Source organism: Panthera uncia, chromosome B1 (genome assembly GCF_023721935.1).
Source record: "Panthera uncia isolate 11264 chromosome B1, Puncia_PCG_1.0, whole genome shotgun sequence".
NCBI lineage: Eukaryota > Metazoa > Chordata > Mammalia > Carnivora > Felidae > Panthera > Panthera uncia.
This window is the reverse complement of record NC_064811.1, coordinates 66,082,409-66,097,047: the sequence shown is the minus strand read 5'-3', so window position 1 is coordinate 66,097,047 and position 14,639 is coordinate 66,082,409. Positions and strand designations below refer to the sequence as shown.

The following is a 14,639-nucleotide window of genomic DNA, read 5'->3' as shown; positions in this document are numbered from 1 at the left end:
AAAAAAAAAAAAAAAAAAGATGGGGCACCTGGGTGGCTCAGTCAGTTGAGCGTCCGACTTCACCTCAGGTCACGATCTTGCGGCTCATGAGTTCGAGCCCCGCATCTGGCTCACTGCTGTCAGTGCGGAGCCTGCTTCGGATCCTGTCCTCCCTCTCTCTTTGCCCTTCCCCACTTGTACTCTCTCTCTCAAAAATAAATAAATCTTAAAAAAAAAAAAAAAAACTGCCCTCAAATACAGGTGCAATTATAAACACACCAAAATTAGGCCCCCTGGAAGACGCACAAACTCTAAGGACAATGAGCATGCAATCAACAGCTGGCACCAGGTGAAGGCGTCCGGGCAAGTCTAACCAAGCAGAGGCTTTCACAGAACAACCAGAGACCAACCTTCCCCCAGCACCCACTATCTCTTCACCTGCCACTGCTTGTTTCCTCATTCACTACCGTTTCCTTCTGTAAATCTCTAGAGGATCTACATTCATACACAGAAACTGGAGTGTGAGCTTTCTATTCTGACCCAAAGTACTCTTGAAGTCACTTATATTACCAGTACGGTACAGTATATACTGTTACGTGGATTCAATACTTAAAATAATAATGCATCTGGCTAACGTACCCCATATAATAAAGTACTATTATAATGGGTAAAAAAGATGTGTATCTTTAAACAGGTGGATCATGCCAAGAAAGTCCTGAGGTTCAGAGCATGACAGGTGCCTGGGGACTGGGGTCACCTGAGGGAAGGTGGAGAGGAGGCTCCTAGTCACCAGGGAGGAGTGCTTATCAACTGGAACAAGAATGACACAAAAGCTCTCAAACCATTCAGAGTTCTCCTCCCCTCTAGCTTTTTGTTTCTTTTTTTGGTATTTTTCTGAGTGTGCATAGCTCATCTCAGTGCTATTAAATACATATGATCACGTCTACTGTAAGCTGATGTCCCTCACCACACACCTACCCTCATACTCGTGTCTGCATGCTCCATCACCCAGTGACATCCCTTAAGTTGTCCTTTGTTATTTTGCCATTTCATCCATGTGTGTGTATATACAGAAGGATGGGTGGGAGACCATGGATAAGAGTTACAGTGAGAAGATCTAGTCTTTCCAGTACTACTTGCCCACGCATAACCCCCAAGGAAGGGTAAATGGAGAGAAACATGGGTCATTTGATTCACTGCTCCCTTTTATAAACCCGTTTCATTTTTTGAGGATCCACACAAACTTTCTTTACAGAGGCCACGTGTTTGCAGTGCCAGGCCCAGCACTTACCCTGGAGTATACAACAGAAGAAGTCAGATTACTCGGGGCACCTGGGGAGTTCAGCCAGTTAAGTGTCTTAACTCTTGATTTTGGCTCAGGTCATGATCTCTCACGGTTTGACAGTTCGAGCCCCACATCAGGCTCTGAGCTGACAGTGAGAAGCCTGCTTGGGATTCTCTTTCTCCCCCTCTCCTAACCACAGCCCTGCCCCCCGTCTCATGCATGCATGTGCTTTCTCTCTCTCTGTCAAAAAAAAAAAAAAAAAGGAATCCAATTACTCACCTAGAGTAACATCTGTCAAAAACAAGATGTTGTTGGTTGAGCACCCAATGCTGTTGGCAATCTTTCGGTAACTCTCACTCTCCACTTTGTGTCCAATCTTGGTATCAAAGTGACCATCAACAAGCTGCACAAAGGGAAAGAAAAGACTGACGTCATAAATACACTTGCAACCCAACTCCTTTGTCTTTCCATTTTCTCGGAGATACGTAACAATCATAGCGATTTCGTCCCCTCAGTAAATAATCCCTGAAAGCCTTATGGAGGCTACAGAAAGAAAACATAATGTAAGATTTTATAGAAATAAACATTTGGAAGAAGTAAACAATTCAATGTATATAAGATCATGTTTTAATTTACTTAGTTTTCTTTGAGAAGCATTAATTTTATATCCAAAATCTTTTAAAACACACATGCCCTACTTTCTATCCTTAAAACCCCATTTATACTCAAAAACTACTTACTGGACTGGGTTTCACTCCTGATGACAGGTCCTGAACATTGTCCTCTGATCCCAGAATGAATAGATCTCTCTAACCTGTCTCACTAATAAGCTGTTACTTAACTTTCAAGAAACTTTCATTTTTTACATTTTGAAATTCTACCCAAGAGCTAGTATATATATCCTTCCTGTCTTAAAGATAACTGGGATCAAAATATGTAACTTGCTTATTTAACTAACATGAACCAAAATAAGTCCACATTTAGGATCAGCTATTATGTGATACTTTGAATATTGTCAGAACTTTTCACAAACTAAAAACAAGCCTAACAACACTCAAAGACAAATTAAGGTAATATTAATACTATGATTTTTTAAAACTTTTAAAAAGTTAAGATCGGTTTTATAGATTTTCTTTCTTTCTCAAGTCTGCCTCACTTAGTACTTTTTTATTATTGAATTCAGTAATTACTGTGTCTTATCTACTATCACCTTAATGTCTGTTCCACTAGAGAGAGCAAAACGGTAGTTTACATCTGTATTCAGAGATACAGATATCTGTACACCAATAATGCAAGGGTTTTATTCCTGACTTAATATTTGATTTAAACTAAAACACAGGGAAGTACTAAAATGAGAATATGACAATCTCCAAAGCCAAAGTATTCTCTGTGCACAGTAGAGACTCAATGAATACTTGTTTAAAAGATAGCTGGCTGGATGACCTACTATATATCACTACATTCGGCCTGTATTTGGTTAGCTGGCATTTCTTTTTCAGGTCCTAAACGCCTGCCTTCTTCCACTGACCACCGTATCCTCCAGAAGGTGTAGGGATGGTGGGACAGAGGAGCCGGCAGGAATTGTCTCATCTACAAGAAACGTAATAGGTGGCCTGCACGTATCACTCTTCGGTAACATGCCCAGTTCTCTCTTACAGAGAATGAAATTTCTGAAATGTCTCTCCAAATCGCCAGAAACAAATGAACCCACACTGCACTCTGCTTCATGAAAGAAGTTTATGTGTGCATGTGTTTGGATGGGGTATGTGCCACTATGGACCACTTACCTGACTTTAAACAACCAAAAGAAGCGGGCCGTTAGTGTCCTCTGAGTTGACAATTTTCTGATGTTGGCAAGGTAGCTGATTTATAAGCCAGCTCCTATTTTATTAGCTGTATTACATATACATCTATATATAATATACATTTATATATTCCTGACCCCATCCCAGACCTGCCAATTCAGATCTGCTAGGAAGCATGGCCCAGGGATCTACACTTTTAACAGACTCCCAGGTGATCATTATTCACAATAGCTTAAGAACCTCCAATGCCAAGACTGGCTCCACAGAAACAGTTTATCCTTCCCTCGAATGTATTCTCCAGTTTATCCAGTCTCTTTACCACCTGCTTAGCATATATGCATGCAATGATCTGATTGCTGATTTAGCTTATAACTGTAGAATATTCCTTTAAGATTCTTTATTTCATGCTTTGATAGTGTCAAAAAACAAAGTAACCTACCTCAGTTAACCTACCTCAAGAATATCTCCCTCTGTAGAATGCCCAAATAATAGCTTCTGGGCCTCTACACTCCCTGAAGAATAGATATACACCTTCATTCCAGCCTCTCTCCATTTCCTGACTGCTGGAACTACATCTTCAAAGAACCTGGAGGGAAGACCACCAAGGTCAAGTGAGGGAACACATTATTCAACCAGATGAAAACCAGGCAAAATAGTTGGAACAAGTTTCTCTATTTGGGCCCATGAGAAGCATCTCCAAGAGACTTCGAGTCCGGTCTGATAAGCTTGTCACTGGAGATTCAGGATCACAGTGGATTAGAAGCAACAACTTAGGTGGAGAGGACAGTTTTGGGCAGACAGCCACACTAATGACAGTAAAAAGTGATTACAAATAAGGGATGAAATAACAGTGTTTTTTAAAGTTCCCAAGGAACTCCAAAAAGCAAATAACAATCATGGAATCTTTGATGTAATCCATGACAAGAAAAGGTTAAATTATGTCCAGTGTGTCTTCACAAAGCATGGCAATGCCTTTAAAAAGATGTGCTTCCAAACAATTAAAAGAAAAACATTTGCGGGTTCAAAGCTATTAATATCTGATCAGCTAGAAAATGGAACTTCACTTCTTGAGAACTAAGAAAACCTAAAGTTTTACTCTATAGAAAAAAAATTACAGAATAAACCAGTTAAGAGACTTGTACCATCTCACATTGGCAGGTCAGCAGTGTCTAGCTTTTGATTCCGGACACTAAGTCCTGCTTACCCGTTCCACAAGGTCTTCCCTATCCAGTGGTGGAAATAATATCGCAGGAAATAGGTGCAAAGAGAAGCATAAGAACTTGGAATGTGGAACCAGTCATCTCTAAAAGATTAACTGGAAAATGTCAGAGAAGTCTCCTACTGGATAAAAGAGCTTAATATGTAATACTAATTGAAGGAAAGAGATCAACTAGTTCAAAACCAGTGTACATAATTATGGGTTACTTTGTGCATTACTTTATACTCCTAGAGACAGGATTTCTTCCACGTTGCCAGTGCAGGGCTTAGAAGTCTAAGAGAACTTATTTCACGTCTCTGGTTCTATAATTAAGGAAACCAGACCAAGAGAAGAAAGGACTAACTACTTCAAGCATTCTCTCCTGGCTCCACTCTTGTGTTTTACAAAGTGAACCAGCAGACATTCCCAGATCATTGGCCGATCTGGAAATTCTTTTTTTTTTTTTTTTTATTAAAAAAAAAATTTTTTTTTTACATTTGTTTTTGAGAGACAGAAAGAGACAGCGTGAGCAGGGGAGAGGCAGACAGAGAGAGAGACACAGAATCAGAAGCAGGCTCCAGGCTCTGAGCTGTCAGCCCGACGCGGGGCTCAAACCCACGAACTGTGAGATCATGACCTGAGCTGAAGTTGGACCCTTAACCGACTGAGCTACCCAGGCTCCCCGGCCTATCTGGAAATTCTAATGCAGCCTTTAAAAAGTGGAAGTCCCTTGTAAAGTACATAAAGGAATGGTATCTCATTTGACAGAAAAACAAAAGAAATACAACAGCTAGAAGTGGACTTGGATCTTAGGGTTTACATCAGGCAATGGCCTAAAATCCTTAGTTGGCAGTCTAAGAATTTCTTGGGCGCCTGGGTAGCTCAGTCAGTTGAGCGTCTGACTCTTGATTTCAGTTCAACTCATGATCTCATGGTTCGTGGGTTCAAGCCCCAAATCTGCCTCCATACTGACAGTGTGGAGCCTGCCTGGGATTCTTTCTCTCCCTCTCTTTGCCCCTCCCCCGTTCTCGCTGTCTCTCAAAATAAATCAACTTAAAAAAGAATTTCTTAGCAGGGTGCCTGGCTGGTTCAGTCAGTAGAGCGTGAGCTTCTTGCTCTTAAGGTTCTAAGTTTCAGCCCCACATCGGATGTAGAGATTACTTAAAAATAAAATATTGAAAAAAAAAAAAAAAAAAAAAAAGAATTTCTGAGCAATACAGGACTCCTGGTCTCCCTTGACAGGAGCGCTCCCAGAACACCACAGCCAAGACTCCAGTCAGGGTGGTACTCCTAACACCCTGAGTAACCCCAAAGTAACACGTAAATAATGGCACCCATCTTTCTCCTCTAACAGAGCAGAAAGCAAGTGATTGAACGGTCCTGAGACATAGCCCGACAGTGCCACCACTCGTATGCTAAGGATCAAACAGGACTTAGTTCAAGGAAGTCACCATCTTCTAGGAAGCTGTTTTACACTGGGATAAAAAGTCCTTCGGCCATCCCACAAAGCCAGGCATGCTGGTCTGGGGAATTTAGCCGGATGGAACACTTTCCCCCGGCTCTGAAACAAACAAAACAAACACTCACTTGTTAAAATAAAAAGAATGTGGACTTTATCTATTTTATGAATCACACAACGAACACTGGACAGAGAGGACCAGTGGAAAACGCATTCGGTTTTGGGGCTGGTGAAATGTTTTGAGTTACATACTCTGCTTTCATGCGCCCAGCTGCAAAAGCCGCCCTCCACATGTGGCCCTGCAGCTGTTTCAGCGCCGTGGTCTTTCGATCCAGAGACATCTGCCAGCGCACGTTATCCACCACGGCCTGGATCATCTGCTGCAGGTCATCCGCTCCATTCCCAGATGCAGCAGGGATGGGAACAGCCCCATCCAGGTGGGAATCCTCTTCAGCCTTGAAGTCGTAAACAAGATGTTTGGTTCGGACTTATTTTTAAAAAGATCACTTAAAATGAGACCTGAAAACCAAGCTGAACAATTTTCTCCAACTATCATTAGCACCTAGCACTGTGACAAATTAAAGTGTCTTACACTTTGGAGGAGGATAGTGAACGATTCCTAAGGGAAAAGTGGATTCCAATTAATGAATTTACATTACCTTTCCTATATTGCTAAAGCTGAAATTTAAATCAAGAGGCATGTTGTACATGAGAAAAGACACAGCATATAATGGTAAAATGATACAGTAAGACCCAGTGTGTTGATTCACTTACTGGGATCAACAAACCAGGACTTTAATTACATCTGATCATTTTTTCTGCACTATAATGAACTGAGGAAGAAACAAAATCTCAACAAAATCCGTTTCTGCCTGGAATTCAATGAAAAGAAGCTAGCAAAGCAATGTCTGGGGTTGGTTCTTTTTCAGTATCTGTCAATATGAAAGGAATTTTTTCTTTGCAAAAAAAAAAAAAACAAAACCCTAACAGCTATTTAGAACAATGACTGTGAGTAAGCATATTCCAATGATTTATACACTACAATGGGGGAATATGTATGTATATTTCAACAACAAGAGTTGTAAGACAAGACAAAGCTGAGGGAGGGGAGTTTCAGATGAACCCTGAGTTATCTAGAATATTTAACAAACCCAAATGCTCCGCGGCCCAAAGGAAGGGACTGTACATCCAATCCCAAATTCAACCATTAAAACATTTCCAGAGCGTTCCACATTGTCCGATGTAGAAAACTAACTAGAAAGTAACTACCAGAGTTCACCCTGCACAGCATATAAGATCTTTGCCACTGAGGCAATTTTAATAAGGAAAAAAAAAAAAGCAGCAACAACAGAGGGGTGGCTGGGTGGCTCAGGAGGTTAAACGTTTGCTTTCAGCTCAGGTCATGATCTCACAGTTTGTGTTAGAGCCCCGCATCGGGCTCTCTGCTCTCAATGCAGGGCCCACTTTGGATCCTCGGTCTCCCTCATTTTGCTCCCCCTGCCCCCCCGCTCGTGTGCGTGTGCTCTCTCACTCTCTCAAATAAATAAACGTTTGAAAAAGAATAGAAAGAGTCCCATATTGAACTTAAGTTGGAAGAGGCGAGTCCGGTCTCAAAATGGAGGTAAAACCACCGCCCAGTCGCCCCCAGCCCAACTCTGGCCGTCACCGCTACCACCGGGGGGAGGAGGGCCATGATCCAAAGGAACCAGAACAGTTGAGAAAACTGTTTATTGGTGGTTTCAGCTTTGAAACTACAGATGATAGTTTAAGAGAACATTGTAAAAAATGGGGCACGCTTACAGACTGTGTGGTAATGAGAGACCCCCAAACGAAATGTTCCAGAGGTTTCGGTTTTGTGACTTACTCTTGTGTGGAGAAGGTGGATGTAGCAATGTGTGCTCGACCACACAAGGTTGATGGGCATGTAGTGGAACCAAAGAGAGCTGTTTCTACAGAGGATTCTGTAAAGCCTGGCACCCATCTAACTGTGAAGAAAATTTTCGTTGGTGGTATTAAAGATACAGAAGAATATAATTTGAGAGACTACTTTGAAAACTATGGCAAGATGGAAACCACAGAAGTTATGGGGGACAGGCAGAGTGGAACAAAGAGAGGATTTGCTTTTGTAACTTCTGATACAGTTGATACAACTGTTGTTCAGAAATACCACACAATTAATGGGCATAACTGTGAAGTGGAAAAGGCCCTTTCCAAACAAGAATTTCGGTCTGCTGGATCGCAAAGAGGTCGTGGAGGTGGATCTGGCAACTTTATGGGTCGTGGACGAAACTTGGGAGGTGGTGGTAACTTTGGCCGCGGTGGAAACTCTGGTGGAAGAGGAGGCTATGGTGGTGGAGGTGGTGGCAGCAGGGGTAGTTATGGAGGAGGTGATGGTGGATATAATGGATTTGGAGGTGATGGTGGCAACTATGGTGGTGGTCCTGGTTCTAGAGTAGAGGAGGCTATGGTGGTGGTGGACCAGGATATGGAAACCAAGGAGGTGGATATGGTGGCGGTGGTGGCGGATATGATGGTTACAATGAAGGAGGAAATTTTGGAGGTGGTAAGTATGGTGGTGGTGGGAACTGTAACGATTTTGGAAATTATAGGGGACAACAGCAATCAAATTACGGACCCATGAAGGGGGGCGGTTTTGGTGGAAGAAGCTCGGGCAGTCCCTAAGGTGGTGGTTATGGATCTGGTGGTGGAAGTGGTAGATGCGGTAGCAGAAGGTTCTAAAAATTTTCAGAAGGGCTACAGTTCTCAGCAGGAGAGCGAGGAGTTGTCAGGAAAGCTTCAGGTTACTTTGAGACAGTTGTCCCAACTGCATTAGAGGAACTGTAAAAATCTGCCACAGAAGGAACGACGCTCCATAGTCAGAAGAGTTCCTGCAGCTTCAACAGGAAACCCTTCTTGTTCAGGACGGTCATAGCCACAGTTGGCAAAAAGTGCAGCTATTGATTAATGCAATGTAGTGTCAATTAGATGTGTATTCCTGAGGTTTTCTTTCTGTTGTAGCTTTGTTTTTTTCTTTTCATTACATCAGGTATATTGCCCTGTAAATTGTGGTACTGGTACCAGGAAAAAAAAAATTAAGGAATTTTTAACTTTTCAAAACAATAAAAATAAAATAAAAAGAAAGAAAGAAAGGAAAAAAATCAGTTCTTTCCCAGTTCCACAATGTGGAAGGGAAAAACGGACTGTAAACCGGAGGGTGAATAGAGCAGAGCACCACAAGAGACAGACGCTGGCCCATGAGCAGGGAGACAGGTCTAGAGGGCTGTGTGGATGTGAAGCCCGAGGAGGGCTGGGCGGGGGGGGGGGGGGGGGCACGGCTCCTACCAAGAGGCAGAAGAGAGTGGAGAATGAGGTGCTGAGGTGCTGTCACTGGGAGACATTAATGAAAAATGTGACAAGACAGCACAAAACCTTTTACACACTACCCAGAAAAAGCTTCGTTTTAAAAATACATGACATTTTTATGCTTCTGGAATAGCTCCAGAGAGAAGCAACTGTAGAGACAATGAACTGCCATGATCTGCCTGTTTAATTATGTACTGTGAATTCCTAAGCAGGCAAGTCACTGCAACTGCCATGCCCTGCGAGCCCAGAGAGCTTCTTTTACAATATGCTCAGAGCGCATTCTAAGTCTCCAGGCATCCTCAGTTCTCAGACACTTGGGAATGTGGAAGCAATGGAAGAGAAGTGTCCCAACCTGTTTCCTCAGAAGATTGACATCCTGCTGGCACTCCTCTTCTTCCCAATGTGTCTGCAGATACTCTTTAACATTTTCTTTGATGTAAGGAAATAAAATGTCCTGGGTAAATGAGTTTAAAAAAAAAAAAGAATTAGCTTCAGTCATTTGTATGAGATCAAGTTCTTCAACAATCTCACTTTGCTAGTTGTGGCATGTAAGCCACTGAAAACTACATTGAAAATATGAAAATTACTGCTGTGGATACAGGAGTGAAACAGAAACAGAGACCAAGAAACAAATGAATTAGATCGAGTCAGCAAACTATAGCCCATGGGCCAAATCCACTCTACCTCCTGTTTTTGTAAATGAAGTTTTGCTTTTTTGTTTTTTTTTAAAGTAAGCTCTATGTCCAACATGGGTTTTGAACTCACAATCCCAAGATCAACAGTCATATGTTCTACCAACTGAGCCAGCCAGGCGCTCCTATAAAGCAAGTTTTATTGGAACACAGCCACTCTCACTTGCTTGCATTGTCAGTGGCTACTTTGGGGCCACAATGGCAGAGTTGAATATCTGTAACCAAGACCATATGGTCCGCAAAGTCTAAACATTTACTGTTCAGCCCTTTACAGAAAAAGTCCACTGACTCCTAAACTAGATTGTTGACCATAGGTCCTTGAGGGTAGGGATCAAATATACTTTGCTCACAGCTGTTATCATCAATACACACACACTATTTGGCCCATGTCCATGGATGACAAATATTCCAAAAAAAAAAAAAAAAAAGACAATTTGATCACCATGATTTTTTCTTGGTAATCAGACTACCTATAGAATACCCTGTAAAACAGTGATGGGCAAAATAATTAAAAAATAAATACCCTGTCAGTAATCCATACACTAGGACCATGATTTCTCTTAGGTCAAAATTTTTATTTACTTACCACTGAGCTTATGTATCTTTTCTTTTTTTTGTTTGTTTATTTATTTTGAGAGAGAAGGAGAGTGAGCAAATGGGAGGAGGGACAGAGAGATAAGGAGAGAGAGAATCCTAAGCAGGCTCCATGCTGTCAGTGCAGAGCCCAACTCGGCTTAACCCCATAAACTGTGAGATCATGACCTGGGGCCGAAATCAAGAGTTGACATTTAACCTACTGAGCCACCCAGATGTTCCAAGTCTATGTATCTTTTCAAAGTAAATGTGGTACATTCAATAAGTTTTGGGTTTTTTGTTGTTGTTGTTGTTGTTGTTTTTAGTGTCTACTAGTGGGGCACAGAAAAGGGAATTGAAAAGATAAAATAAATCAAAGTCCCTTTTCTCCAAAAGCTTAAGAATCTAGTGGGGAGACAGGAGGATGGCAAGCAAACAAAAACTTGTGATATGGGGCAAAGGGTGAGACAAGCAGAGTATAAGCAGAATGCTGTACAAATCCAGAGTATGATAACCTGCAAGAGTCTTAGCAATTACCAGTATTTTCTAAATATTGTATTTTTCTAAAAAATACAGAAAAATTAGTATACACTATGATGTACACCCCAAGTATACAATTCAGAGAAGGTCTCATACTTTAAGGAAAACTGTATAATCAAGTTGAACTCAATAAGTCAGTTTATTGGGGTGCCTGGGTGGCTCAGTTGGTTAAGCATCCAACTTCGGCTCAGGTGATGAACTCAGGGTCCATGGGTTCAAGTCCCATATCAGGCTCTGTGCTGACAGCTCGGAGCCTAGAGCCTGCTTTGGATTCTGTGCCTCCCTCTCTTTGTCCCTGTCTCTGTCTCAAAAATAAATAAACGTTAAAAAAGAAGTCAGTTTATTTAGGGGCACTTAAGTGGCTCAGTTGGTTGAGCATCCAACTCTTGATTTTGGCTCAGGTCACGATCCCATGGTTGTGAGATAAAGTCCTCCATCAGGCTCTGTGCAGAGCATGGAGCCTGCTTGAATTTCTCTCTCTCTTTCTGTGCTCCTCTCTATTGCTCGCATGCTCTGTCTCTCTCTAAAAAAAATAAAGTTTTTTAAAAAGAAGTCTGTTTATCTAAACTCATCCACTTATTTTTTTAATGTTTTTATTATTTATTTTTGAGACAGTGCAAGTAGGGAAGGGGCAAAGGGGGGGTAGAGGATCCGAAGGGGGTTCTGCACCAATAGCAGCGAGTCCTATGTGGGGTTCAAATCTATGAACCACGAGATCATGACCTGAGCCGAAGTTGGATGCTCAACCAACTGAGCCCCCCAGGTGCCCCTCACTCACTTATTTCTTTACTCAAATATTTACAGAATGCCCTTATAACTTCCAGTTACAAAATAAGTAAGTCACAGGGATACAAAGTACAGCATGGGGAATATACTCAATAATACTGTAGTAACTTTATATGGTTATGGATGGTAATTAAACTTATTATGGTGAGGGTTTCCTAATGTAAAAAAATGTCCAATCACTACGTTGCACACCTGAAACTAATATAATATTGCATGTCAACTGCATTTCAACAGAAAAATAAATAAAGAGTAGGGCTGATGCGTTTACCTCTCTTCATAACACATTATTCAAAATTCACCTGGCCTAGTAAAAATAAAGTCATTCAATTTTGCTTGTTCCCACATGGCGTTCCAGTAAGTAATGGATCATTCAGCAGATTCAAAAGCATACAGTGTAATCAAGCAAATTGTTCAGCATACTTGACAGAACAGCCTTGTTTAAACTCAATAAAAACTCAATCCTGATCTAAAAGAAGGAAAATGAAGAGCTGAGATTGACAGCTTGCTTTTTCCGCAAGAGACTCCTTTTACCATACTGATAGGCTTCTGTTCTTTAAATACTTGGTTTTCCCATCATGCCCTACATCGTGCCCCTCCTTATCCTTCCTTTCACCTACTAATTTCTCCCCGACTCATGTACTGTAGCAGGACTGAAAGCTGGCCCCCTACTCAAGAATGCTGAGAAGATACACAAAAACTGAAGGCACACACAGCCAGTCCTCTCCTAAGCATATATCATAGACAAACTCTAACACAGGCACACAAAGAGAGAAGTAAAAAAAATGTTTATTTTAGTACTGGGTGTAATAACAAAATCAATGGAAACAATCTAAATCTTTATTAGCTAGAGAATAAACTCTAGTATATTCTTTCATTCTCTAAAACAACATATATATAAATAAATAAATAAGTAAATAAATAAATAAATAAAAATAAAAAATACAACAACATACAGCGGTTAAAAACTCAATACTGAGGGGCACCCGGCAGGCTCAGTCGGAGAAGCATATGACTCCTGATCTTGGGTAAGTTTGAGCCCCACGCTGGGTGTAGAGATTACTTAAATTAAAAAAATAAAATACTTGAAAAAACATCAATGTACTGAAATTATGATTATAAACGTGAATATAAACCCTAATGTATAAATAAAATTCATACAAAATGAGAGGTACTCAAGAGTCTCACTTATATTTATAATGCTTTATTTCTTTAGGATCTAAAACAAAACAGTCTCAAATTTAAAAAGCTTTGTGGTGGATGCATGCTCATTATATTAATCCGTATTCTTGCTTATTTAAAATGTTTCACAATTAAAACACAAGGCAACTTTGATCCCTCATCCTCTACCTGCTTCTTTCTCACTTGGTCATCCTCCTCCAATGTCCTATCTCCATTATTCCTCAACTCCCAAGCAACTGGAAACATTCCTGGGGAAAAACTTTGGGTTAGATTCATGGCCTCTCAGTAAATGAAAAGCTGAAGTACTTGAAAGGCATAAAAACAGATACAGTGCTATAGTACTTTGTGTTTCACAAAGCCCAATTTCCCATATCCAGCTTTAATGACCCCAAGAACAATTTATGGAGAGCCTGTGAGAGCCCAAGTCTTTAACATCTCTGGCAGAAGAGAAAAAGACTATAGGCAGTATGCCAGGCCAGGGGGTCCTACCTCTGCTTTTTACTGCCATATTCAACTTACCCCCTCTGAGCCTCAGTTTTCTCACCTGTTAAATGGGAATGATAATACCAAGCAGTCACTGCAGAAATTAGAGATAATTAGATAGAAAGCACCTAGACCTTACCACTTATCATATTCTCCAGCACAGACATTTAAACTGGACAAGGATCACCTTTGACCCAAACTGAGTGACAAATAATAGCAGAGAAGTTCCCAGAGGATAAATCACAAGCACAATCAAGTCATACATTCAAGTTTTACTGAGGACCTACTGAGTGCCAGACGCCGCTGATAACAGAGTTATGAACCACAGCCTCGCCTCAGCGAACTCACAGGTGCAAGGTTTCAAACAATTTTGAACTTTTAGGAAAAGCTTTAAAAGTTAAACATTACTTTGGAATTCCTGTTCATCCAATTTGCCCCTTTCCTCTAGACATAAAACTCCCTTCTGCACTAAGTACACACACAAAGCTAGGCAATGAAAGCAGAACTTAGTATGACACACGGAACAACAAGACCACCTGGGAATGACATGTTAGCAGACTTCTATTTTAGTGCAAAAGTGTTACTGCATCGTATAAAAGTTCATGGGGCACATAACTAAATTGTGAAGATTTTATCCTGTTCTTTCAACATACTTTCTGAGCAATCTATTCTGTGAGACAAATAAAACGCCTTCAAGTTGCTTATTTTTAAAGTCAGTAACAATATTGATTATATATGCTATGATAACATATAAGAAAGCTCTAAAAATAGACTTCAAAGAGCTAGTGCTTCTTGCCCAACCCTGCCCATTGAACATTTTCAGCCTTTAAAAGTAATTCCAGAAAGAACTGTAATGATAAACGCTTTAACTTCAGTCATAATCCATTTATGGATAATTTCAGAATATTATAGCATGAAAACAATGCTGCAGTAAACCCAGGATTCTACAAGTGTGTGAATGTTTTTAGTCCACCAGGCACCGAAGGGGCTGTTATGCTTTAGTAGTACATATAACAAAAGGCCATGGAACTAAATGAGAGTATTTGTCTTTCAGGCGACTATGATTAAATTCCACTAAATGCTGGAGGGGATACTATGCAAGCAGCAATTTACATTACTCTGCACAGCTCAATGGTAGCTTTCTGAAAGAGCTCCATTAAGGCTCCTTAAGGGCCACAAAATTTCTGAACATCTAATTAAAGAAGTTGCCTCATTAATGTTTAGAAGTCCAAATATGGATTTGCTTTACAGTCAAGTGGTCTGGTCGTTTTAATAAAAAGGTCATAGAATCAATAAA

At 40.7% G+C, this 14,639-nt stretch overlaps 1 protein-coding gene and 1 pseudogene across 3 annotated transcripts in view; one reads left to right on the top strand and one right to left on the bottom strand.

Moving 5' to 3' along the window:
* The window catches only part of ENOPH1 (enolase-phosphatase 1), a 36,869-nt gene that overhangs the window by 5,111 nt on the left and 17,119 nt on the right, over positions 1-14,639 (bottom strand). For 2 of the 3 annotated variants that reach the window (XM_049630783.1, XM_049630784.1), the window contains exons 2-5: positions 9,442-9,543; positions 5,979-6,181; positions 3,523-3,655; positions 1,544-1,667 (exon numbers count right to left, since the gene is read on the bottom strand). In XM_049630783.1, the coding sequence (XP_049486740.1) occupies positions 1,544-1,667; positions 3,523-3,655; positions 5,979-6,181; positions 9,442-9,543 (562 nt within the window). Of the gene's footprint in view, positions 1-1,543; positions 1,668-3,522; positions 3,656-5,978; positions 6,182-9,441; positions 9,544-13,027; positions 14,042-14,639 lie in introns of those variants that run through there. The other variant, XM_049630782.1, reaches the window with a different exon arrangement.
* On the top strand, positions 7,321-9,146 carry LOC125922871 (heterogeneous nuclear ribonucleoprotein A3-like; annotated as a pseudogene).